At 41.8% G+C, this 27934-nt stretch overlaps 1 protein-coding gene across 3 annotated transcripts; it reads left to right on the forward strand.

Moving 5' to 3' along the window:
• The first annotated feature begins 1777 nt into the window (after positions 1-1777).
• On the forward strand, positions 1778-27351 carry KIAA0408 (KIAA0408 ortholog). 3 transcript variants are annotated; one of them, XM_089530416.1, is made up of 6 exons: positions 1778-1900; positions 5998-6232; positions 9722-10030; positions 11806-11885; positions 16749-18069; positions 24458-27348. In XM_089530416.1, exons 2-6 carry the CDS (start codon positions 6095-6097, stop codon positions 24602-24604), a joined length of 1995 nt encoding a protein of 664 aa, XP_089386542.1. In that variant the 5' UTR covers positions 1778-1900; positions 5998-6094; the 3' UTR covers positions 24605-27348. The 3 variants fall into 3 exon arrangements, with proteins under 3 accessions (XP_089386542.1, XP_089386543.1, XP_089386545.1); XM_089530417.1 differs by lacking the exon at positions 1778-1900 and adding an exon at positions 4766-4893; XM_089530419.1 differs by lacking the exon at positions 1778-1900 and having other exon boundaries at positions 6100-6232; positions 9825-10030; positions 24458-27351.
• The last annotated feature ends 583 nt before the right edge of the window (positions 27352-27934 follow it).

A 27934-nucleotide genomic window follows, 5' to 3' on the forward strand; every position in this document is an offset into this window, starting at 1 on the left:
CCTCCTTTCAGATCCACTGAACCAGTTTTCAGGTAGCTGAGTTTGGGGTAGCTGCAGGTGGGAGAAGTGTCAGGGGGGATCGCTGCTAGTGGGATGTTCTTCCTCTGGGCTTGAAAAGTATTTTCTTCTAAAATGGAAAAGGTCTCAATTAACATGCAGAAGTAACCTTTCATATATAAACCGTGTGTGTGAGAGAGAGAGGGGGGGATTCTCCTCTGGCCATTATGTGTAAAAAGGAAATTTAGTTCTAGTCTCCTAGGGAAGACTGGAATCATTTGAGATGAGACAGAGATGGGAAACCAAGGTCCTCAAAGGCGTTTCAACACCATAATACCAGCTTGAGCAAAATTAATCAGTGACCCAGTTCTCTGTATGTAAACATCAGCTGGAGTTCAGTATCCACAGAAACAATCAACAAGAAAATGTGGTCAAACCAAAAGCAGCAGAACGAACAAACAAAGGGAGCATGAATGAAAGGGAAACAGATTGGCAGGATGTTGCTTGGTTGGTACAGTTTAATGGGTCTCAGTAAAATATACCTTTGCTTTACAGGTCTGGCTGTTCAGAGGATGCTTTTCTAAAGTCTGCTAGTAGTTTAAAGGGAATAATTTGCATAACTGTATTGTTGTGATGGCTAAGCCCTGTGGCTATTCCTATTTTATAGAGGAGAAGAGTGTCACAAGCTGACTTGTGACAGAATGAAGCCATGGTATACAAGGACTTGAGTCCAGATTTTCTGGGTCCATGCCAATTCTTTTAACTACCTGCCCATGCTTTCTGTTCTTCATGAAATACATTACAGTCTGGTTGATAGGTGCTGTTCTGTTAGGAACATGTGAGTAAGGAAGAGCCTGTCACAGGGTAAGACCTTGAATTATGTGACCCTGAGTTCCCTCCCAGCCACCTCATTCTACTTTACATATAATGCAGTGACTCCAGCTGTGCTCTTCCAAAACTTGATTGCATTTGGATTATCTCCAGTGTGGTTTTGGAAATGTAGTTTTGTGGGAAACAGATTGTACATTGAAAAGATTGGTTTACCATGTAATAATTTTAAAATGTTCTATGCTTTATCCTTTATTAACTCACTAGACTCTTTTGTAAATACATGGTTTACAAAACAGATTAAGGGAAAAGGTATTATATCCATGCATGTTCTTTAACAGTTATGCATAGTCTGCTTCTCACTGAACGATTGCATTAAAAAGATCTTTTGCTTTTCCTTATTTTATCCCTTTATATAGACATATGCAAAGAGGTTAATCTTCACATTGTTCAAATCAGATGGACAAAGAGAAGGCATTGCTCTTTTAATTATTCTGAAGTCTGTTTGATTAAGTTAGTTTGAAAGTAAATGTAAATGCCCTTCCAGAATACCATATATTTTTTTTTTAAATGTAAAAGCAAATTCAAGATTTGGGGCAAAGTTTTGGAAATATTGAAATGGCTCTTTTGAAAAATAGCATTTATAGTGTGAAAGAGCTTTCACTACAGTGGAAACTTTAAGTAAGAAGTTGTTTTTAACAATAGTCACTGTAGTCCCTGGCAGTGGGCTGGGACATTGGCACTAGAAGTGAGTCAGCTGGCTGCTTGCTACATGAAAGCCAGGCCCTTTGCTTAAACAATCATTCCCTCTTGGCCTCCTTTTTGAAGGCTGCTGTGTTGTCTTAGAACAGCTCTGTTAACTTGACATGACCCTAATTTGTAATAAAGCTGTCCTGATTTTTTCCAGGCAGGTATAAACAGGAAATAATGTGTTTGATCCAGAATTAGTTTTGGAGAGTCTTTTTGGAGCAAAACTGAGAAGGGAAAAAAGACCAAGCCATTTGGAGCTTCAGAGTCCAATGACAGGCCGGGAAGAGAACTGGAGAGAGAAGGAGGTGATTGCTATGTTGGACAGGTATATTATTCAGTGGCTTTCAGTGGTTAGAATGATTGGGAGTCTATCCATTTTTTTTCCATATTTTATTGTGCTTTTAAAAATTACATTCTGCTATGCCACCCTGGATACAGCTGTTTTCATCTGGGTTTGGGAAAGCTAGGAAAGTATCCTGGCCAGAACTCTGGAGAGCCACTTCTGTAAGAGTTGGCAATATTGGGCTAGTATTGAACAAATAGTCTAAGGCGGGTTATAGACTGCCGCTTTGAGGCGGTCTGCCGCCGCCGCCGCTTGCTCCGTAAGGGAGCCGTCGCAGCCACACCGCGCGGCTCCTTTGCGGAGCAAAAAAGAAGCTCCAAAATGGAGCTTCTTTCTGCAGCACCTCTGTGACGTCGCGAGGCGCCGCTGGCGCACTCGTGATGTCACAGGCGCCGCAACACGTTCGGACGCACAGCGTCCGATACGTAAAGATGGCGCCAGCCGTGTGGAACGGCCGGCACCATATTGTACAGACAGAGTCCGTACTAGAGCCAGGGGCGTCTAGAAGAGATGCCCCCTTTTTAAAATGGGACGTCCTGCGGACATCCCAAGTGCCGGTTTGTAACCGGCCTCTATCAGGGATAGGCAGTGTGACTCACAGGCTGCATGCAGCCCTAGAGCAGTTTTTGTGGACCCCTGGGGGATATCAATGTGGGGAGCGGGATTATAACTTCTTTTAAAATTCTAAAATGGTCTTGGGTGTGTGTGTGTGGGGGGGGCAATTTCACCATGTTTGATGCCCCTGGACCATTTTAGGCTAAAGAGAGTCTTTTAAAAAGAAACAGCAAGTAACCTGGCAATGACTTCTAGATCACTTCCTATTATAAAAAATAAAAAAGCATCACACCCACTCTAGCAGGTGTTGGGGGACATTAAGAGGGGGAAATTTTTTTTCTTCCTTCTCACCTCCTTCCTTCCTTCCTTTTTTTGGCAGAAGAGAAGGTCTCCTGGGAAGCCAATGCAGCCCCCTAAGTTCCAACAGTTGCCTACCTCTGTTACTAATTACCTTATAGCCTAAAAGAAAAAGAAGGAGATAGAGAAAATTCAAAAGGGTGCACAACCAACATCCACTACTATTTGAGAACAATATTTAAGAACATTCCCATTTCTAATGATCAAAATGATATCAAAAATGTGCATTTCACTTGATAACAAACAAACGGTGCCAATTTTGGGGTGAAGCAATAAAGAAGAGAAAGAATTAGTAAGATCAACTAAAGAGGTTTTTTTTAAAAAATCAACAACTACCCCCCTCCCCCCAGTTGCCACTGAATAAAGCAGGATTCTTGAAAACTATGAAAAAAATACTTTTGAACATGGGAAGTACAGCTTTCATGATCTATGACTTTCATAATCCTGCAGCTTGCTTGTCCATGCTAGCCAGGGGATTCTGGGAGCTGTAGTTAAAATATAACATTCCCAAGCTCTGGGTGCCAGAAGCAGTGATGGAATTTGGTTTGTCCTGCATGTATTCCTAAACTACAGTGAGCACCTAAAGCAGATGCATTAAAGTCTAACTGTTAAAAAATCTTGATTTTCCACTCTGCTTTGTACATTTAATACAAGTGGGTGGACCGTTGGGATTCATGAAGAAAGACAGTGGAGCTTATCACATAGGAGGAATTTCTCTTAATTTCGAATGAAAAGAAAGTGGGGCCAGAACGCATTACTTCAAGGCCGTGCTAAGATAGAAAGTGTATGGAACAAGCTTAATTCTTTTGTTAAAGATTTGATGTTTGAAGCTCCAACAGCTAACCTCATTGTTGCAGGGGATTTCAATGCTAGAATTGGTGCTGATGATGTGTCTCTGTACGCAAAATACAATTGCCAACCACCTTCCCCTACAGTTATTCCCCCGACAATGTGTCATAAATCTAAAGATATGTTTTGTGATTTCAAGGGTCTTTGTTTGGCTCGCACCTTCAATGAACTAAATCTGATTATCATGAATGGTAGTTTTAAGGATGACCACCCAGCCGAATTTACCCATTGGGTCGGTGCCAGACCATCGGTTCTTGATTATGTAGGGGTCTCTCTAAATTTAATATCCCACATTTCTAAGTTTTCTATTGTTAGCAGACCTGACAGCGACCATTTTCCAGCCCTCCTGTGCTTAAAATTCTATGACAATGTTACCCTGCCTCTTGATAAGATCTCAATTTTCACTAACGATATCAGTTTAACCCGAGTTAAATGGTCCCCTCAACTGTCTGATACCCTCACTAAGTTTCTTTCTAGTGAATCAATCAAGCGGCTTTCTTTCACAATAGCAGATGCTAACTTGGACTCTGAAATACTGTCTAATTATAATACTTTAATTAGTTCTCTTCAACCACTATTAACAGTTACCAAAAGTAATTCTGCTAGAAATAAACCAATACGCCATCAGAATTGGTTTGACTTAGAATGCATTCATGTGAATTCGCTATTTCAACGAATTTATGTGAATTGGAATTGCATTTAAACTGACTTCCCATTGCCCGAAAAATGCATGCCATTGCCCGAAATTGCATGTGGCAGTCTATCACGCAATAACATTAAACCCCAGGATTGCATTCAGATTGCCATTGGATTATACTTCCAATTTCCCTTGCCTGATAAACTCCAAAGATATCAAAAAATGAATTTAGCCCACTACTGTTGTAGAGTAGCTTGTATGTGTACAGTATTTATATTTACCTATTGGAAAAAGAGGGTGGACAGAAAGATTGTGTCAGTGTAAAATCATCTTGATTAGCAAACCTGCTATCTTTAGATTCACTAGGGCTGTCTTGTCAACAAACTGAGCAAGTAGGACGTGAGCAGTGTCTTAGGCTTTGCAAAGGTGTCAAAGTTTTAGTTTCAACAGTCCAGCAGTTCAGGAGGGACAGAGATGGCTCAGCAATCTGTAGCAGTCCTGCATTACTCTACAGGACTGGATATTGTGATCCTGAAGATGACCACGTACATCTTATTTTCATGAATACTCTCTGCCTGTTATTTATATGCATGTTTGTTTTTTATATATGCAGGTTGCTTTTTACTGCTGCTTAGCAAAATAATGGCCGCATAGGTCACTGGTTATCTTATTACACCTTTTTTTGCATATGGTAGTTTTATTTTTTAAACGATATTTAAAATATAAAAGGGGAAAGTAAAGTTTCAATTACAATTTTAAAAAAACAAATGCAATGTATGTTAAGTCTATCAGCTGTTCTTACTTATAAAATATTTTCCAGCATTCAAAATCTGTAGATGCATATTTTTGTACGGATGATTTAAATTCCAGTGTAGTATATGCTTTCCCAGGCATCTATAAAGCTAATTGTAGCTTCATCACTGAACCTTGTCTTAATATTGGTGTGGTAATTAATTTTCTCATATCATATTCCAAAGTGTTTTGTGCCAATCGTCTACAGATGGTCTTTTATGGCACTCCCTTTTGTATGATAAGCATCCTTGTAGTTGGTTATAAATTATTGACTGATATCTTGTACTTCTTCATTAATTAAACTGTGCAAATCTCATTATGAAGCTCCTGTTTTGTCTTTGAAAGTATGCAACATATCTTTCCAAAACAGTGTATGGTTTTGCAAAATCACCAGAAATATAAAATATCAGCATCTTTAGCGTACCATTTTCAACCTCCCCCCCAGAGGTAGTACTGTGCATTTTAAAATAAATCTTGTAAACACATTTTGTGAGTGCTACAGCAAACATTTATTTCATTCATTTATTATTATTAATTGCCTTTAGTAGGTTGTCTAACAGATCAGTAAAGAAGTAAATGCATTGAAATTGAGGGTGTGTTGTACAGATAGTCTGTGATTAGATTTTGAATTTCCTCTTTGCAGTGTGGCACCAGAGCTCTCTCACTAAATAACTCACAAAACTACAAATCCCAAAATTTCATAGCATTCAGCTGTGGCAGTTAATGCAGTGTCAAACTGCATTAACTGCAGTGTAGATGCAGATGTATTGTGTTGGGACTTTCCTTTTTAAAAAGCAATAGTCTGAAATCAGTATTTAGTGCAAAAGACATACGGTGATTTCTCAGTTTTTCTTCTGTTCTCTTTTTCTCCCCACCATCACCACAACAGAAAAGGTGGTACCGAAAGGAAGTAACATTCATCCTGGTTTAACCACTTCCCTACCCCAAGGAAGATTCAGGGAAGACTCAGTTGAACCGCTGCAGCCATGGCCCTACATACCCAGCTGGAGAGCACAACTGAGAGGGACTGGAATAAAGAGAAGATGGAATTACTGGAGCGTTTTGACAATGAGAGGAAAGAGTGGGAATGTCAATGGAAAGTCATGCAGAAGAAAATAGAAGAGGTATTCTGGATTATTTCATACCCTCCAACTGTCCTGATTTGGCAAGGAAAAGTCCTTAATAACCCACTCTTACCCAGTTTTTCAGCTTTTAAAATGTCCCATCTCTTTCTCCTCCCATTTCCCCCTTTGTGTTCAGCTTAGTCCAATTGCAGTAACTGAGTTCAAAGTGCAGAAGATGTTTACACTCAGTAAACACAGAAGTGAGGAGTGAACGAGGTGGAATTGTGCCCCTCCCAATAGGCTCAGGCAAAAGCAAACTGCTGCAGCCTCTCCTAGCTTGGGTTTTCTTCCTCTTTAATAACTTTTGCCATCTTGACCACATTCTCATGTTGCTTGGAAACATATCCCGTTGTTTTAATCTGTGAAATGTTGGAGGGTTTATTATTTTGGCTGCCAGTGGTATAAAAGCTAATGTAATGATAACATGTTAAGCAAGGTCAAGGCTTCATAGAGTTTTCCACAGAGTCATATTGTTGTTGTTGGAAAGAATCACCTGTTATGATCCAGGAGTGTAGCTATGTGGGGCGACAAACAAGAATTCTGCTTCCTCAGGTGAAATTTTCCACCAGTCCCCAAATTTCTAGCATTTGAGTAATTTAAAACTTCAGTTGAGCATTCATTAATACAATTTAGGAAATTAAAGAAAAGGGCAGGCAAGGTCACCTAGAGAATTTGAACACAGCCAATGTAAGAATTCTAGACATGAACTGTTTCCATTCTCTGCAATGCTAGAAATTTGGGAAACGAAGAAAAAATTTTGTGGGGAGAGAGCAAAATTCATATTGGGGCTAAATTTTTATTTTGCTCTTTGTGTAGGTACAATCCTGTTCTGATCAAGTCCATATTCTGAAGCAGGATTGCTTTATACTGCATCAGTTAATTGAGCCATCTAGACTTGTACTATCTATTCTAACTAGGGCGAGTTACAGACTGCCGAAAAGTGGCGCCTGCACCCGCCCCTTTCCCAGCCAGATCGGGGCCTCAGTGGCTAGAGTGGCAGCCGCTGAGGCCCCGATCCGCCGCTTTCCAGGCTGCGGAGAAGTGGCAAAAGGCCCCTTCCCCGCAGCCTGGAAAGGGGTGTCCTTGGGGCTTCAAGCCCCAAGGACACCCCGTGGCGGTGGGGAGGAGGAGAAAGGGGCCGCTTGGCCCCTTTCTCCTCTGCGTCACTGGGCGCAGCCGTCTGAAGGCTGCGCTCAGCGGCGCAAACGGCAAAAGGAGCTCTGTTTCGGAGCTCCTTTTGCGGCCGGGGAAGGACGCACTATGCGCCCTGGTGCGGCGTGACAATGTCACGTCCGCTCCGCCCCGTATAGAGGCAGCGCGGTTGTAACGTTGTAATGGCGGTGGCCATGTGCAATGGCTGCCGCCATTTTGTGCGCGCTCCGCGCGTGCTAGGGTTAGGGGCGTCCGGAAAGGACACCCCTTTCTAACCCTAGCACGCGCAGAGTGCACACTTTTAGGCCCGTTTGTAACGGGCCTAGGAGTAGCTTTCCACTTGCTGAGGCAGATCCATTTTGCATTTTACTGGCAGTGCCTCTGGTTACAGCCAAGGCTTTTTTTTTTTAATAATATGGTGGATCTACCATTAGTTGTATCACCTGGCTGAGGTGTTGTAGTTGTAACCTGACATATTGCTCTTTATATTTGGAAAGAACTTTTTCAACCTTTGTAGGCTGTTTCCTTCCATTGTTAAACTGCTCTTATTATTCAGTAGGGTTTGTAAATATGTATCATTATCCATCCTTCCATACATAGCCATTGATTTTTGCACTCAATTGATCTGATGATTGACAATCCCTAGTTTCTGAGATATTTTTAAATATCTAAACACAATTCTGTTTTGCATCCTCCTGTACTTAATATTCACCTTTCTTCCTTTTTAGTGACAAGGATAATGTGCACATACAATGACAGCAGGTGTCAGTGAAGTGCATTTAAGGCACCTTTTCTTATATAAAAATTGATTAGAAACCACCAGAGCTTAGGACATGACTATGAAGCCATGATGCTTTTGTCAATGCTAATGTAATATCGATGTCAGCAAATGGCTGTTGAAGGCTCTTGGCAAAATATGTGGTGTCCTTGGCCTTGAGCAGACTCACATGTTAGAGAGTAGCAGTGCAGGCTTAATTTACAAAAAGTACACAGTGCACCTGTACCTTTATGGACATGGCATCCTGAGAAAAATGAGGAGCAATCTGGTTTATTAACATGTAAATCAGGAGTGGGAACCTTATGGGTCTGCAGATGTTACTGAACTACAACTGCCAGCAACCCTAGGCTGCATAACAAATGGTGAGGAAGGCTGGAGATTGTAGTTCAATCTGGAAGGCCTCACAATTCCCACTTCAATGAAAAGCAGTGTCCTGCATCTAGAGGGAAGTGGCACAAGGACAGAACACATTATTTTGGCTCAGCCTTGCTATATTTATTGATGACATTCAGTAGCAAAGGGATTACAATAAACAACATGCCAGAGCCTAGACACAGATTGTATTTATACCACTCGGCTCTCATCTGCCAGCCTTCACACAAATCCAGTCAACAGCATGTTTCGTTTATTTACTTCTTGTGTTCTCATAACACAGTTGTGAGTGAATGGTACCAATGCACAGGATTATTTGTTTTGCACATTCATCCTAGATGTTTGTGTTAATTAACATGCTTGCAGGTACAGTAGATTCCACTGACTCTCTGAAAGTTGGAACCTCTGAAAAGTGCAATAAAATTCTAATTAGGAAGCATAATTTTGCCATAATTTTGACATCAGGTTTAATTGAATGATTTGATAACTTCTGATGCACAAATATGGCAAATTACCAGCTTTCAGATGGGGCAGACCAACAATACTCAAGTAAGTCATTGATCTGGGACTGCATCTTTGCAGTTCGAAGGTGAGTCTGGATCCGTATCCATGTATCTAGTTTGGGTTCTTTTGAGGGCAGATAATTTTTACTCTTACATAATAAAAATTTAAGTGAGCCTTCTGTTCTAATTCACCCCCAAACACTTGCCAGCTTGAGCAATGTGGTCCCTAAGACTCTTTCACTCTGTTTCCTAGATTCTGTGTATTCTGAACCACAGAGTTAATATTCCCCTGCTAATTATCATCCTCCATGGTGGCACACAATTGGTTTTTGAACCAATTAACAGCTGCCTATGAGTTGGGAGCTAGTATGGTTTTCTAGGCCGTGTCCTAGCATGCAAGAGCTATACGGTCATCTGCGTTTATGGTAAAAATACAACCACAGCATTTTAAAAATCATAATACAGTATACCCCTTGAATCTTGTGAAAAAGATTTTAAAATGCCACAGCCATTGGTTTGACAGCTCTTTCTAAAAACAAACTCCAGATATTTCATACAGTGAATGGATTCCAAACTTTAAGGGTCCAATGACACAAATTCTGAGTGGAAATAAATATCACCCTTTGTTTATCAGCTTTGTAAGCTCAGTGTAGTTTAATAGGAGGGCTTTTGTTTTCTTTCCAGCTTTACCAGGAGGTAAAATTAAGGCGTGAGAGCAATATGAATGCATTTGAGAATAAGGCTATTCATTGCAAGGCACCACTACAGTCTCATTCCCCCACTTCAGAATGGAGTAAAACCCCAGAAAGCAACAGTTCTGCACCAGCCAAAGAAAGTTTGCCTAGCAAAGCAGAAAAGGAAAACAAGGACACAAGAAACAAGAGGAGAAATCATGTTTCTGCAAAAGATCATCTTGCCTCTGGGAGCTGCAAAGAATCCAAAGATTGCCCAGGCATGAAAACAACCAAAAATTACACTCAGGACCTCAATATTGTGAGTACACTCATGCTGTTTATATTGGAATTGGCATTTCATTGAGGGCAGAGGAAACCCAGCTTTCAACCATCAAAATGATAACAAATTAGTGTTATTGGCTGCTTAATATCTATAGACTTGATGCATTCACCATATCTGAGTATGTTCCAAGGCATCTGAAAGGTAACAAGATCAGGTCAGCCTGACTTGATGCTAATTACAGACACATGGAATGAACATCACCCTCTCCTCTGTATCCAAAATAGCTCCCCCTAAATAATAAGGATGCAATAATTTGTCAACTAAAGCAGGCTTCTCCACTCTTCTGCTTGCCAAATATATTTGATAACAGAACCTTTCCCGCAACCATTGTCCTGGTGTAGACAAAACACTGAAAACTATTATCAGTAAAATGGGAGGCTGCCTTGTGTGTGTACGCTCTCTATCCCCTGCTTCTGTTCTGTCTGCAACAATTTCCTTTCATTATTCCTTTCTTGACATTAATAATTGTTTTCCATTACCTGGAATTTATGTAAACCATGATTAAGGTAACCCAGCCATCTTCATAACCATGGATTACTAGGAATCCTCATTACAGTTTCTGGTTAACAAACAGATATGTGTTTGCATTTATTAATGCTTGTGTTAGTTCCCCTGCCACACAAAACCATTTTAGCAGTGGAGAGAGAAAATGACTTTCAGAAAGAGGAGGAGGAAAGGATGAAGTCATCTGCACCCATGAATTTGCCTCCTGAAAGGCAAAACACATTATGGCAGGTGCTGCTTTTGTTTAAAAAAATTATGTATTCACTATTTCAGTAATTTGTATTGTTTGTAAGGGGGCTGACATTGAAATAGAATAATAAAGGCATATAAGAAATAGACTAAATAGAATAATAAAGGGGCTGTACATACAACCTGGTAAGAGGCGGCTCTATGCCACCCCTGGAAGTGCTGGGTTAGGGATGCAGCAACTGCACACCATGACCCCAACCTGGTTTAAAAAGCAGCCGCGAAATGCTGCTCCTATTTGCGCCATAGAAGGGATGCTATAAGTGCTCCAGTGTGGCATTATGCTGCCCCTCATGCACAGCACTGTTTGGGCACTCTGCATGAGGGACGTCATCATGGTGTGCACTGTATGGACAGGCGCATGCCAAGATGGCCCCTGGGCTGTGCAAGTAGGGTTTTGAGTGTGTGAGTGCTCATCCCTACCTGAGCCCTAGTTCGCTTGCAGGGTCTGTACAGGCTCAAAGTCACATATATAAGAAAACACTGCCTTTAACAGAAATTAGCAGCTGTATTAGATCTGTATCTCAATTATCTTGATGAAGTACAAGTTGAATCTCCCTTATTCTGAATTCGAAAATTCAAAATATTCTAAAATCCAAAATTATTCTTGTGGGTGGCTGAAGATAGGGTGGCTTTCTGATGATTCAATGTACACAAACTTTGTTTCATGCACAAAATTATTAAAAATATTGTGTATAATATTACCTTTGGGCTATGTGCATAAGGTATATACAAAAGTGAAATGAATTTCATGTTTAGACTTGAGTCCCATCTCCATGATATCTCATTTGGAATATACAAATATTCCAACATCCAAAGAAATTTAGAATCCAAAACACTTCTGGTCTCAAACATTTTGGATAAGGGAGACTCAACCTGTACACTATTGTTAACATCCTCTATATAGAATATCAGAGTATGTCATACATGTGTTCACAGCTTTTCAACAATGTAAAAAGAACTTAACTTCTCTAAACCCACACCTTTTTAATTTTACAAAGGCTCTTAAAGAACTTGCTAAAGTGAGTGAGGACCTGTGCAGCTACCAAGAAGAAATCCGTAAGAAGTCAAACAACAGAAGGTAAAACTATGTCAGAAATTTTACATTTGGAATATGTGGAATGAAGGGTCCCATTTTTGCAAGTTTTTTTCCCCCCATTCCTATAATCTCAGACTTGGGTGTGGCTCCCCATCACAGGAATGTGGCATCATTCCTGGGAGTACTCTGTCACTCCAAGGAATGCAGCCAGGAGGCAGGGAAGAACATCACTCCTACTCCCATGTGTGTCAGCTGAGCTCTTTTTTTTAAGAACAAAGAAAAGAAGAAAATGCTCAGACAAATTGTTAGTGACTATGGTAAGTTAATATAAGATTGGCCCAATTTTAACAAATATAGTTTATCTGAAATGTGTACCGACAGTGGCATCACTAAAATGCCCTCAGCAGTGTTCTGGGTATTTCACCCATATGTGTATGTCCAAGGATTGAGGTCTGCTGGGCAGGCCCTCCTCTGTGTCCCACCAGTGAGGTCAATACACTGCGTTGGGATATAGGAAAAAGCCTTGTCAGCTGGATCTCAACCCCAATTTGGAATGCCCTCCTCCTGGAGGCCCGACTGACACCAACACTAATTTCATTTAGGCACCAGATGAAAACTTGGATTTTAACAAATATAGGCAGGATACATATAGGCCTGGACCCACCCCTTTCCTTGACGGATCGGGGCTTCAGCTGCCACAGCGGCAGCCCCAGAGGCCCTGATCCGCCGCTTTTCCTGGCCTCAGGTAAGCAGCAAAATGCCGCTTCCCCACAGCCTGGAAAGGGGTGTCCTTGGGGCTTCATGCCCCAAGGACACCCCGACAGTGGTAGGGAAAGGGAGAAAGGGGGCCCCTTTCTCTCTGTATCGCTGGCACAGCTGTTTAAAGGCCACGCCAGCGATACGCAAGGTGGAAGGAGCTCCAAAATGGAGCTCCTTCTGGCACCGCTGAAAGGGTGCCAGAAGTGCCCAGCAGCGGTGCCAGGATGTCATGTCCGCGCCGCGCTGTTTGGCTGCAGCGCAGCCGTGACGTTGTAATGGTGGCGCCCATGTAGACAGGGCACCGCCATTACAACGCCGCGGTTATGTGCTAGGGTTGTGGGGCATCTGTAAAGGACGCTCCGAGGCAACCCTAGCATGTATCCAGGCCGGCGCTTTGCGCTGGTCTGGATACCACCATGGTTTATCTGAAATGTGTACCAACAGTGGCTTTTGGGCCTCATTCATCATCCCAAATCCTGTTGTTCATAAAACATCCAGGAGTAGCTGTATTGGCCATATAGCAAACCCAATAACATCAAAAATCCACCAAATAGTGATATCTTTATTGGCCAACCAAAATGCATGATATACATGTTACAAGCTTTCAAAGCTCCACTGGCTTCTTAATCAGGCAAGATGTTAAAAAACATACAGGAGAAAAATGTTGAAGATGTTAGTCATATACCTGCTGTTCTCAGTTCAGATGGTATGGAGGGGTATGACTTGCAGGCTTGCACCTCCTCCTCCTGGCCATGTGGCTGCTGGGAAATTCTCAAAGTCTGAGAAATTTAACATCCATTTGCAACACATAAAAGATACTTCCTTTGAAATCCTGTTGTTCACAGTTTTAAAAACAGTGGTCCAAAACACACTGCAGAAATAATCTGGTTTGAGACTGCTTTAACTGCCCTGGCTCAATGCTAGGGAATCCTGAGAATTGTAGTTTATTGTGGCACCAGAGCTCTCTGACAGAGAAAGCTAAATGTCTCACAAAAGTACAGTTCTTAGAATTCCCTAGCATTAAGCCAGGGCAGTTAAAGCAGTCTCAAACTAGATTATTTCTGGAGTTTGTGTTGGAGCAGTCAAATCCTTTAAAATCTTTTTGTAACTCACTACAATGTTTAATATGCTTTTAGCTTATTTAAATTATTGCAATAGTTTTAAACAATATTTATCTTGTTTTAATATTATTTGTAAGCCACTGTGAGAGCTTATGAGATAACTATTTTAATAAATAATATAATCTTTCTTTTCATCCACCTCCCATCAGGATGTTGTGGCATTTTCTTGCCACTATCCTGGCCACTTGCTCTTTTCTCCTAACCACTTTACTTAACATGTGACAGGAAGGAAAACATTTTTACAGACATGACCCAGTGCAATGGATAGCCCAATGGCTTCACTATAAAGTTTTTTTAAAAAATGAATACGAGATGTACTATAACTTTTTGTTCAGCTGCCTGGTAGTTTTCCCTACTCAGGGCATGTCTACATGGGCCAATTAAACTGGTCGTCCTCCTGCCTTCACCATAACCTGCCCACAGAATGGACAGAAGATTTGGTTTACAAGGTACTGGGCAGTAGCTCTATAATCTAACAGAGGCTATTTATTGATGCATCTGATTAAAATTCTCCCCCCTGAAATGATATTTTATAAAAAAATATAAAAAACAGCATTCATCAGCCAGGTTAGGCAGAAGTTAGGCTGCTTTCCCAGGAGGTGCTGGTGGGATCTTAGTATAGTTCCTTTAAAACAACCTTTCCCAACCGGGTATCCATCTGATGTGTTAGACTGCAGTGATGTCTGATGAACATTGTAGTCCAACACATTTTAAGGGCCAGAGAGAGCCTTGTAAGAGACTTAAAAACAATTACGTACCATTGTTTTTTTCAGTTTATCAGTTACTCTCAGGATGCATGGTGTGTTAGAGTAAATTTTAGAATAATTGCTGTCTTGAATGACGTTGCACTTCTCAGTGATATTGTAATGGTTTGGAACTGCTCTTATCAATGAATAAAATAGAGAACTTGTACTCCTCCAAGTACTGGCATACCTCAGTTCACAAGACCTCTGTCAAAGAAGCTTTTTTTTTACAAAGTTGTTTTGTGCCCATTAAGCCTTGCCTTTTCTTCTTTGTCCTTGTCTAGTTGGAATATTTTTAGTAGTACAAGCACTGGGAAAATGGTGAAGGAGGGCTGGAAGAACACAGAATTTCTGTGTCAGGATGCAGAAGCTTTCTTGAAGTAAAAAATGTAATAAAGTTCCAGCCTGGAAAGAATGGGATTCTTCTCTGGTCACTCTTACAGTAGCTGTGTGTCCTTACGCACAACAGGCAACGTAAACAGCAACTGCCTCTAGTATCCCTTTCTTAACTTGCATGAACAACTAACAGAGAAGAGAGGAAAGCAGATAAGCCTGCCTCACCAGCAAACCCCACCATGTTATAAAAACATGGATGGGCTACAGACGGGAAGGGGAAGACGTCTTGAAGGTGTCTTCACCTGAATATGGAGCCTCCAGACCGCCCGCCCCGGGGGCGTGGCTAAGGTGGATGGGGCTTCCACACTGGGGGTAGTGAAGACGCCTCACCTGGGGCCGTTTCTTACCCGCAGCTTCCATACCGCCACCTTGCAGGACGATGCAAAGAGAGAGGCAGCTTCCGCACGGGCGGCCAAAAACGCAGCTTTTTTTTTCTTTTGCCGGCTGGCGGATGCGCAGCTGCGCAGCTGCGGCGGTCAGCACCGGCGGCAGAAAGCGTATGTGCACATTTAAAGCGCCCAGGCCCCTTTAAACTTTTTCCCCCGCCCTACAAAGGTGGCCTCCTGCCAGCTGGTGATGGCATCCTTGTCCGCTTGTACGTTGCCAGTCTCACTGGCATCATGGATGCCTCCTCTCCTTTGGTCCCCGTGCTCTTGCTGAATCTGCAATGCACAGCCACAGCTGCCACCACTGCCACTGCTGTCCCCCTGCCATCCCCCATCACCTCCCTTGTACATATGTAAATATTTAAAGTTTTAGTGTTTTTTTATTGTTAGGTGAAAATGGCGCAGGAATGTGTGTAGGGGTTCACTTTAAATTCCAAACTTTCCACAATTCTAGCAGCGCATGCGTACATGTTACTCTAGGGTTAGGGTTACGAGCATTAAAATAGAGTGCAGCTGTGCCGCAGCTTCCACAGCTGCCTGGCATCTGACGCTGCAATTAAAGCCTGACTGCAAACCGCGCATGTCCCAGGACCCCGACTCATTATGTGACGCAGCAGACACGGAGCTTTTAAATGGGCAACTTAAATTAGCGGCGTAACAATTCTGGCGTATCGGTGCAGCGGCTTACATACGGAGATGCGCACGTACGCCGCTTATCAAAAAGAAGCAGGAAAAAGCGGCACCTTTTTAATGCCGCTTCTTCCCGCTTGGGGCGTGCAGGCGGCGCGTTCATGGCGGCATTCAGGTAAGGCCCGTCTAAAGGCTACACCTTCATGACGTCATGAACACACCCCTTTTTGCCCGTCTGTAACCCGCCATGGATCATCAAAATGAAAATTATAAGAAAAGTAGAGGCTGTTGAAAGGGGTGGTGGTGGAATCCCTTGATTGAATTTAAAAAGTGTTTTCAAGTGGTTTCTAGAAGGTTCAGAACATTTTGGTTTATAGTGTGCCCTCCCCTTACGTGGGGATCCATTCTGGATCCGTCTGCATAAGGGAAAATCAGCGTATGCTGAAGCCCCATAGGAAGTAAATGGGGCTCACGCCTGTGTGCCTGGCAATGGCGCACACCCCATTATTACTAACGGGCACACAACGGGCTCTTCCAGCGTGGCTTTCAACGTATCCTAAAAGCCACGTACGATACACTTGCATAAAATGTGGGTGTGCTCTACTTATGTAGGGCTTACCTGGCAGCATGAAACATGCTGAACTGCTCTTCTTTTTTATGGTGTAGGAACCTGCCTCTATTCTTTCCATGTTATTTCTGCCTCTGATAGCAAATTTTCTATGAAAGAAGTAATGCTAAGAAACACATCCACGTCATTAACTGAGGTATACCAATATTACATATGGTTGCAGGGCTGATTAGAGGAGAGAGGAGAAACAATATAACATTACTAGTTATCTCTTCCATGTTTTTCTTTCTTGTCTATGCCAGAAAGAAGTTGTTTCCTTTCCTGGGAGAATCTGAAGAAACAGAAGTCACACCAATTAAAACAAAAGAGATGAACCATGTGCATAAAAGTGATCCACAACCAGCTTCAATTTTAATTGAAACAGAGGAACAAAATAATAATAAGAATTTGATGGGCAACAACAGGAGCTTGAAGGAGAATCCATCCAGTGCTCTTGCTGGGCTGGATAAAAGTGCCTTTTCCCCCTGGCAAACAAAAGAAGCACCTCCTGTTCCTCCTAGAAGCACTTCTCGGCATTTGACAAGCTCTTTGTCCCACGTTTCTGAAGCATTTGTCAGAGATATAGGGTACCAGAGCAGCTGTAAGATCCAAGATGATCAGGATGGAAATGTATTTAGTCATCCCTTTTTGTCCAAGCAGTGTGATGCTCCAGTGTCCCTGAGTGTTGCTAATACCCCTGCAGGCACAGAACCCACAGAGAACACAGATCCATCCCTTGAATGCAAGTCTCTGTCAGGATTATGTCACAACACATGGTCCTGTGATGCAAGCAGGGTTGGGAGTTGTGCTCAGAATGACTCTTCTCCACACTCTGTCCAGAAAAGCTGTTCTGACGGGAACATGGGGCCTTCAAAACAGCATCCTCAATTGCAAAACAGTGTACATTATGCCAGGGACATTTACACCCCTGCATGTGACACCCTAGGGGATTCTGGATATGGAACTGGAAAAACTCAGCGCAATGAAACGCTGGAAGCAAAAATTGATGAGTTCAACAGAACTGTGTTTCATACAGATAAAGGTCAAAAGTGCCTGCAACCGAACCAGATGCTTTCAGTACCACCTGGGGATCCCAAACCTCATTGTCTCCTGCAAGATGGTCAGCCCTGCAGAACACAAAATGAAGAGTCAGCAGGTGTTCTGAATCCCAGACTGTCTTCCAAGAAAGAAGAAAAGCCATGCAAACCCAGGAAAAATGTCAAAACAACAGAGCAACAAAAGCAACTGAATGGGCTTCTCAGTGGCTACCATCATATGCTTCATGAGCATGACTGGAGGCCAAGTAATTTGTCTGGTCGCCCACGATCAGCTGATTCTCGGTCCAACTATGGTGTTGTTGAAAAGCTTCTGAAGAACTATGAGAGATCGGCCTCCTTGTGGAACTCAAAGTTCCATCAAGAGCAGTGGGTGCCATCAAAAGCTGAATTTACTGAGGGTGGCTGTGAAAAATTGAGCCATTATTTTGAAATGCTTCAGACTGACCAAGGAAAGCAGGAGCTGCAGAAGACAGTCAAGCCCATTGGACTTTACACCAAATATGGCAAGGAGAAACAGATTCCTGAGGTAATCATTTTAAAATGATCATCAGTTGGCACCATATTAGTGAATCATTGCTCCCCCAGAGCTTATCTGCAGTCCTCCCAACATGGCTATTGCTGTGTTATGGAAGAGCAGGGAGATACGAAGGGACATTCTGCTCTTTTTCTGTTGCTGGATATGCTGGAACAGTAGTCATGAAAAAAGGTCTGAACATGTACATGCTGATGTCCCTGTTCTCCAACAACACAGAAAGGGGAAGGCTGCACTGCTTACATGTGGGCTTTTGCGGTGGTAGGGAGAGCAATGAGAGATGTTGCAAGTCGACATAGGCGTGTTACAGACCGCCCCTTTGGGAGGCCTGTAACCGGCCCTTTCCCCGCTGTATCGGAGCCTCAGCTGACACAACAGCAGCCTCTGAGGCCCCAATCCTCCACTTTCCAGGCCGCGGGGAAGCAGCAAAAGATCACTTCCCCGCAGCCTGGAAAGGGGTGTCCTTGGGGCTTCATGCCCCAAGGACACCCGATGGCAGTGGGGAGGAGGAGAAAGGGGCCGCTCGGCCCCTTTCTCCCTTGCGTCCCTGGCGCAGCTGTCTAAAGGCTGCGCCAGTGACGCAAACCGCAGAAGGAGCTCCGTTTCGGAGCTCCTTCTCGCGCCGCGGAAAGGGTGCTGTAGGTGCCCTCGTGTGGCGACGTCACAACCGTGCTGCCTCATTTGGAGGCGGCGCAGTGGTGACATAATCATGGCGGCGCCAATCTGTATAGGGCGCCACCATTTTGTACGGACTGGGTCCATTGTAGGGTTAGGGGCATCAAGAAGTGACGCCCCTTTCTAACCCTAGTACGTGCTCGTCGCGTACTAGGTTGCCCGTTTGTAACGGGCCATAATACCCATACATCTCCTGATACAGGATCTTGGCCATTCACTTTTTAAAAATTCATATTTTTATCTCTCCTTCCTTCCAGGCAGCTTGAAGAAGCACATAGGCTGCATCCACACTGCAGAAATAAGCCAGTGTGATGCCACTTTGCCATGTCTCAACATTGGGATTCTGGGATTTGTAGTTTTGTGAGACACTTAGCCTTCTCTGTCAGAGAGCTTTGGTGCCATAATAAATCACAATTCCCAGGATTCTTCTTGCTTTGGGGCATTGCCATCACATGTGGTAGAATGTGCCTGTCATTGTTTTACATTTCCTAATGTATCTTGCAGATTTTTTCTGAATTTGGCTATCTTAGCCGGTGTTAAGAAGCACCTACAAAATAATTTATAAAAATGTTCCTTAAACTTTAAATTTTCCTCCAAACTCTCTCCCATTGGTCCATTGTTATTACTTCGCCTATATTTTGAGCACATAAGACCATATTTGATTTAACTACTTTGTCTTCTGTTTCGATTTCCATTAATAACTTATAGAATTTAGATATTACATTTTTTGTTACCTGAACTGAGTACAGTCGACCCTTCTTATACACTGATTTTTTATACACGGATTCAAGCATCCACGGTTTGAAAATGTTCAAAAAAAGTATACATTTCAAATATCAAACCTTGATTTTCCATTTTTTATAAAGGACACCTTTTTGCTATGTCATTATATTCAATGGGATTTGAGCATACACGGATTTTGTTATACACGGGGGAATCTTGGAACCAAACCCCAGTGTAAAACAAGGGTACACTGTAATTTGTCCAATTTGGTCTTGGTATTCTCTAGTCACAGCTTTTTGTCTTCTAAAAAAATCTGTACTGTTTGATAATGCATATACCAATAACAATTATATTTTCAATGACCAATTCTTCTCTCGATTTTAGAAAAAAAATCCTTTTCTTTTTTCAAAAGTAATTTATAAATTAACCAATTATCATTATGGAGATTTTCTCCTTTGCAGAAGGCCTCATGTGAAGGCCTGTCTTAGGGCCTGAAAACCCAGTACAGCCAAATTGCTATCAGAAGCCATTGAAGATTAGGGGAGGTGGCAGCACAGTAGGAAACAGGGCACAGGTCTGCACATGACATAGGCATATGAGGCTGATTCCAGTTGTCAAATATCCATCCTTTCTTTCAACTCTCTACTCTCTTCCTTCATATTTACATTTCAGGGGTGGTAGTTGGGCTGTTGACATTTTCCTTGCCTTTCCTGCCTATTTCCAAAATTTACTCTGAATCGTCTGGAACAGTGGCATCGGATGACAGGGGAGTGATGGTACAGGTGGGAGGAGAGGAAAGAGGATTCCCAGTGTGCAGTGTATTTGCTGTATTGCTTTGGTTGTATTCCAGTGTATCACCTTTTCAGAAGTCTGGGCTTCTGAGGAGAAAAATGAGCTTCTACAATAGTCAGGCTACCAGGCATATTGCACATAAGATTTTTAGTGCCAAATTAGACAGGGCCAAGCTAGACTGTATATGCATGCATGCATACATACATACATATCACACACTGCATACGAGTGTCAGTGTGGTGTAATGGTTTCAGCAGAATGACCTTAATAGATTAGAAAGCTGGGCCAAAGCTAACAAAATGAATTTCAACACAGAGAAATGTAAGGTACTGCACTTAGGGCGGAAAAACAAAATGCACAGATATAGGATGGGGGACACCTGGCTGAATGAGACTACATGTGAATGGGATCTGGGAGTCCAAGTAGACCACAAATTGAACATGAGTTCAGTGTGATGCGGCAGCTAACAAGGCCAATGCGATTTTAGGCTGCATCGATAGAAGTATAGTGTCTAGATCAAGAGAAGTAACAGTGCCACTATATTCTGCTCTGGTCAGGCCCCACCTGGAATACTGTGTCCAGTTCTGGTCACCACAATTTTAAAAGGATGTGGAGAAACTGGAGCATGTCCAAAGGAGGGCAATTAAAATGGTAAAGGGTCTGGAAACCATGTCTTATGAGGAACGACTAAGGGAGCTGGGGATGTTTAGCCTGGAGAAGAGAAGGTTAAGGGATGAAATGATAGCCCTGTTTAAATACTTGAAGGTATGTCACATTGAGGAGGGAGCTTGCTTGTTTTCTGCTGCTCCAGAGGCTAGGACCAGGAGCAATGGATGCAAGCTCCAGGAAAAGAGATTCCACCTCAACATTAGGAGGAACTTCCTGACAGTGAGGGCTGTTCGACAGTAGAACACACTCTCTCGGAGTGTAGTGGAGACTCCTTCCTTAGATGTCTTTAAACAGAGGCTGGATGGCCATCTGTCGGGGATGCTTTGATTTAAATTTCCTGCATGGCAGGGGGTTGGACTGGATGGCCCTTGCAGTCTCTTCCAACTCTATGATTCTATGATTGTATGAGCACTGTGACTCTGGACACCAGAGTTCGAATCCTTACTCAGCCATGGAAGTGTACTGGTTGACCTTGGGTAAATCGCACTCCCTCAGATTCAGAAGAAAGCAAAGGCCACCCTTTCTGAACAAATCTTTCCAAGAAAACCCCATGATAGGGTTGCCTTAGGGAGATGAATCAGGCTACCATTATATGCTTTTGCATGTAACATAGTTTAACCTTAAGTGGTGAAAGGCCTAAATTTAACTTAATCTGAATTTGGCTGTACAATAGATACTCAAAACACAGTCTGCCTTTGCATGTGCTCATACTTTTTCAAGTACTTTGTACAGGTGTTGTTTTACATGGCTTTGTAGTCATAAATCAGTTAGATAAAGCCAAGACACTTTTATATGCCACTTAAAATCTTTGCAGTACAATCTCCTAAGATAGTACGATGCAGGCAAGTAGTAAAATGAATAGGATCTAACTACATAATTACTGTTTTGTTTGTGAATGATATTTGCAGCAACTGATACAGATTGTTCACAAAGGGTGTACAGACTAGGTTGGGTTCATGGCATGCAGTTGCCATGTCCCCATCACCGCGCTTCAAGGCGAGGCATAGAGCCACCCCTTATGGGTTGTTTGTACAGCCCCAAAGGTACATAAACAAAGGAGAGTAATAATTTCAGTCCCTGTAACAACTGACTTTGTAAATACTGAAATCATACATTCTGAAGAATGGAAGAGTTTACACACCAGATTTCTCGTATTCACTTCCATTTCCATTTTAGACTGCTTGAAGGCTGGAGCTATTGATAACACATGGGGTGGGGTGTTATCAGTGCGCTGATGATGCCTAGATATATTTCTCCATGTCTTGGTCTTCGGCTTTGACTTCAGATGGCGTCTCTCCTCTCAATGATTGTCTTAAAGCAATAATGGACTGGATGAGGGAAAACAGATTAAAACCTAATCCAGACAAAACGGAGGTACTCACGGTAGCAGCTCCAAACCCAGGTATTGGGATACAAACTCCAGTCCTGGAAGGGGTCACATTCTGCTCCAAGGACTGTGTTCGCAATCTGGGGGTGCTCCTGGACCCATCGCTTCAGATGACGAACTAGGTAAATGCAACAGTCAGCTTTGGCTGATACACCAGCTGTGTCCTTTCCTGAAAGTCAGGGATCTTGAAATCATGGTACACACGCTGGTAACCTCTCGTCTGGATTTCTGTATTGCACTTTATATGGGGCTACTCTCGTGCTTGGTCCGGAAACTTCAACTAGTTCAGAATATGGCAGCCAGATTGGTCTCAGGTACAACCAGAAGAGACCATATAAAACTGATCTTAAGATCACTACACTGGCTGCTCATTAGTTTCCGGGCCCAGTACAAGGTGTTGCTTATCACCTTTAAAGCCCTAAATGGGCTGGGCCCAACCTATCTTCAGGACCGCCTCCTTCCATACAATCCACACACTCAGGTCCTCTGGGAGGAGTCTGCTGCAACCTTTAAAAACTAGGCTATCTGCGACGGCCCGGAGGATATTTTTGGCTACCACTGCCAGATTATGGAACGGCCTGCCAGATGAGATCCGTCACATAACCACCTTAAACAGCTTTAAAAAAGCTGTTAAGACGGATCACTTCTGGCAGGCCTTCCCAGAATAGATACCCAGCCACCAGAAAGAATATCTAAATTGTTGGGCCCTGATTTTTGCTGCAGCCACTGTTGCCGATGTTTTATTATTTTTTAAAAATATATTTTATATTGTAAACTCTTTAATAGTGGGTTTTTTTTTGGGGGGGGGGGGGGTTAGGGATATGGAATGTATATTTTAAGGCTGTACGCTGCCCTGATTGCCTTGCATAGAGGGTTGAGATCAAAATAAATGTTACTATTTTTATTTTTAAATAATAATAATAATAATAATAATAATATCTTGCTTTTCTGCTACAGGAGCAATCAAAGTGGCTGTAAAGCTCGCACTGCATTATTATTATTATTATTATTATTGAGAAATGGATCTGGTTCAGCCCACAAAATGTTCCAAAGTCTCCTCTTTGCTTCCAAGCAGCATAGTATTGAGGTGGTAGGGCTTCATGCTTGGTGCCAGGAATTGTAGGGAAATACACTTCCAAGCATTCTTAGCATTCCCCTACCTGAAGCTTGAGGCCCCTAGAGTGAAGGTTTCCATGAGTCCTTGCTAATAGCGATCTTGATAAGCCAGGGGGAAAGGGTAGCAATGAAGCATGCAGTTAGGAGGTTTCAAGCACTCTCTTAGGACTCCAGTGGCGTCCAGATATGAAGAGATCTTGCAGCACCTTTGAGACTAGCTGAAAGAAAGAAATTGGCAGCAGGAGCTTTTGTAGACTTAAGTCTACTTTCTCAGATGCATTTAGAGTCTAGAGGCCTTTTGGATTCAGAGTGCATGCAATAATTGGATTTTTTAAAATAGTTTTAACTGGTTATTGCCACTCGAGAATGGCATATCAGCATCACAATGGTAGATTTACGTTTTTCTTTGAATATACAAATTTAAATTCTAGTTATTAATTCCAGATGTTCAACAGCTAAAGATTCCAGATTTCAGGGTTACCCTCAGGGCCAGATTCCTCTTTTACAGACCTCAGGGTGAGGAGAGCAATCTCATGGCAAGACACTGAATTGGATTTTATTTTATTTTTTAAAAGCAGTATACTAAAACCAATGGCTGTGGGTTGCTTTGGAGCAGCTACTGTAGATTTGCTAGGGGTCTGCCTGGACACCTCTCCTCCTCCTCCTCAAATTGCAGTTCTCACCAGGCCTCTGAAAAATGAAGCATTGGGAAATGGTGAGCTGCCTCATCACCAGAACTCCCACCCATGTGACAGCACAAGAGGCCATGTCTCTTTGGCATTTTATGTCATACTTACATACCACATATTTCTTCAACACATGCAAGACTTCTTTTCCTATTACATCTTTACATTGCTATGTCAGCAGTAAATAATATTCTCAGGGCCTTTTTAATAGCCACGGCCACCTGTTGTCAGGCTAACCAGTGTATATTATGCCATTCTCTTGAAATACCATGGATGCTTTTTTGAGAGTTTTTGTTCTGACTGTTTAACCCAAGCAGCCCCATTTGTATTGTAGGTCTCTGTGCCAGCAAAACAGTCAAATGGAAAAGGCTTCTCTCGGCCAGCTCGACCAGCAAACAGACGTTTACCTTCCAGATGGGCCTCCAGGTCACCCTCAGCACCACCTGTAGTGAAAGGAACAACTCAGAATGAACTCTCTTGAACTTCTGTTGAGGTGCATTTGGTGGTGTTGCAAATGCACTATATCTCCTCTGAACTCTCTTTTCTATGTTCCTGACAAGAACCAATTGTATGTTGGTCAATAATACCCTGTTGTTTTTGACTTGCAGGAAAAACAGTTTTGATCCTTAGGTCATTGTTACAGTCTTCAGTGTTTTTATAAATTAGAAAAGGATGACTCCTCCCAACCCCAATATGTTTTTTTGTGCATGTACATATATACATATATTTTGTTAATGCTCGTAGCATTTTTCCTTTGAATAACACATGCCAATATTCATCTCCCCAAACTTTTTTCCTATATTTAAATCACATAAATGTTCTTTATATTCTGACTTTTCCCGCAAACAGCAGGAAAAAAATGCTGTATGCATGATCATGTGTTTATAGATGCATGTGTTGGAATAGGATGTATATCAGTCTGTATTTAGAAGAGGCAAATTCAATACTAGTGTTGACACTGAAATTATAACATATGTCTATATACATGCATAAACACACACTGTTGTGGTTTATTCGAAGGTTTGAAAATATATAGCTCTGGTAATAATTATATTTTGTATATCTTTTACAGGTTTCACTGGTCTAGTATTTGATATACAAAGACTAACATAGGCATTTTTGGGGGGAACTATGATAGATAAAAGGCATTTGCACCTATGTACCAAAAGCTTAGTGGACTGATTCCATATTCAAGCTTGATATTCTCTCTTTCTTTGTTCATTACTCTAAACTTTACAATGCTAGGTCCAACAAACTGGACATAATTTTTTTTGAATTAAATATTTACAATTTATAACTGCATTAGTCTTTTTCACAGTGTACAGACATTCCTTAAAATAGTCAGCTCATTTTAATGGTCTTAAAATGAGTGTGTGTGTTCTGTTCATTGAAACATAGCTTAGAGATAGGCATTCAATAGACTTCTAATCAGCTTTATGTCTTGTGTAGAAGGGAAAAAGTGGTACAGATGCCTTTAAGATGAACTAAACCTGACAAGATGCACAACACATCTTATACAAGTTTCCCACTTCTTTCTCTGTCTGCCGTTTACACTGCTATCTATAGCTGGGGTGGAGAAATGCATTGTAGTGATGTATCCAGTTCTGAAATAAGATGAGCTACATAATATGGAGGTAAGGTGGTAACTTAATGGGGATGCCAACCTCATGGTTTTTGTAATGTTTCATTCCACCTTTAAGCATTTTTTCCTTTTCCTTTCTCAACATTACTGTCTTTAGAGAAGTAAATGGGATATATACCAAACTAATATGAGAGCTTTCCAAGTGTCAGGTCTTGAGCTAATGTGTATAGATTTGATCAGTTTTCCTCACCTGTTATAATTGTTGCAGTCAGAGGCTTCAGCCTGGCAAGACACTGTTCACCAGTTTGTTTTTCAGAAGACAGCAAAAGAATAAGTGTAGTCCTCTGAAGTAAACTTGCTTGCTATTTGGATAGCCAAGGCTATCCAAGTCATTCTGCTCCTGTGAATGATACAAGTGGCTCTCAGTTATGAAGTTTGCTTGCATTCTGGCACAAACCTGACATACAGTACATAAATATTGCATCAGGATAGGATTGCTATGGTGCCAGAAATCCTAGACGGATGGCATTAGAAGTATGTATTTACCCTCATCTGTCTCTGTGTTGTTGGCTGTTAGTATGCTATGTGTGTAGCCTGGCTTATTTCCCTTCCCAACAGTCTGAATGAAAGAAATACAGATCTTGCTGTGCTGCCTTGTTAAGGGTCATAAAAATGCCTTCTTCCTCTCTGTGAATCTTCATTCCTCTTAGAATTGCTTAGGAGAGGATGGAACATCAGTTACCAGGCGTACAATGAACAAAGAGGCAATTTGGGTGCCTCAGCTTTGTCACTTACATTTTCCTTCTCCCATAACTCTTTCTTTAATAGATGCAAGGAAAAAGAGAAAGACAGAGTGTCTGCTGTTTTGTTTTGTAAGGTGATTGTAATGCCCTTGAGAGGAAATCTTGATTCTAATACCCTTTGCATTGATATAAGCCAGAGAATAGATCTTTGTATATGCTGCAGTAGATGATTAAAATGGGAGAAAAAAAATCAATATTCTGTGCCACAGTAACTTGTATTTGATGCCAACAAAAGCTGCATTCTGAAAGATGTGTAGATTATGTAACAAATAACTTTGTGTATGTTTTTATTTTATTCTGCTTCTGATGGTGATGAGAAGCTGTGAACCTTCATAATTTGAACACCCTCAAACTCTGCTCCCCGCTGCCCCGCAAGGTTTGCACATTTTATTTTGCTGGTGAGGGCCAAATCTAGTGTGTCAAGAATGGTGAAATATCTGCAGGATTCTACACATCTGTGGAGTCTTCATTCCCTTAGTATAGCCATCTTTAGGAATTGTATAGCAATTTCCCTTCCATTGGAGTCAGTGGGAAAGGACATTTAAAATACCTCACCTATGCTGCTACTCACCGTGCCTTCAGAGATCCATCAGGGCATGGGAAGATGTCATAGCTCTCTTGTGGTATTTCACCCTCTTCAGCACACACACACACACCTCTGATAGGATTGCTCTCTAAGACTATAATCCTTCCTTGATTTGTTGTTAATTGTCATAAAGTCAATTTCAACTTATGACAACCTTATGAATAAGAGACCTTCAAATCACCTTTTTTTTTTTTATCAACAGCCCTACTTGTGTCTTGCAAACTCAGAGCTGTGGCTTCATTGATTGAGTCTGCCCAGCTGTAAGGTGGTCTTCCTCCTTTGCTTCTGCTTTCTACTTTATGAAAAATTGCTGTCTTTTTTTTTAAAAAAGTTATGTCTTATATTCCAAAGTATAAATGTTTCAGTTTAGTCGTCTTGACTTTTAGTGAGATTTCAGGTTTGATTTCCTGTTGGATCCATTTATTTCCCTTTTTGGCAATCCATGCTATCCATAGAACTCTCCTTCTGCACCACATTTCACAGGAGTTGATTTTCTTCCTATTCGCTTTCATCACTCCCTGGCTTTCACACCTATGCATAGAAATTGGAAAAATCCATGATGATACTGATAATCCTGGCTTTGGTGTTCAGGATGTTATCTACTACTTTCATAGCTGCCATTCCAAGTCCTACTCATCTTCTGATTTCTTGAGTGCAGTCTTCATACCGATTTATGACTGAGCCAAGGTATGTAAAATCTTTCAGTACACTGACTTTTTTTTACTATGTTTATTTAATTTAAACGCACATAAATAAAAAAATACATACAGTATATACAACTAGATATCCACATGCAATTACACTCTAATATATTTAAAAAACTTTTAAAGATAATCATTC

Source organism: Sceloporus occidentalis, unplaced genomic scaffold (genome assembly GCF_023333645.1).
Source record: "Sceloporus occidentalis isolate IW3139 unplaced genomic scaffold, rSceOcc1.0.p SCAF_6, whole genome shotgun sequence".
NCBI lineage: Eukaryota > Metazoa > Chordata > Lepidosauria > Squamata > Phrynosomatidae > Sceloporus > Sceloporus occidentalis.

Excerpts from the sequence above, each read along its gene's own strand:
- KIAA0408 (XM_089530416.1), top strand. The coding sequence starts at position 6,095 with ATGGCCCTACATACCCAGCTGGAGAGCACAACTGAGAGGGACTGGAAT. Across the intron at positions 10,031-11,805 it reads ACACTCAGGACCTCAATATT|GCTCTTAAAGAACTTGCTAA; the intron begins GTGAGTACACTC and ends AATTTTACAAAG. Across the intron at positions 11,886-16,748 it reads AAGAAGTCAAACAACAGAAG|AAAGAAGTTGTTTCCTTTCC; the intron begins GTAAAACTATGT and ends TGTCTATGCCAG.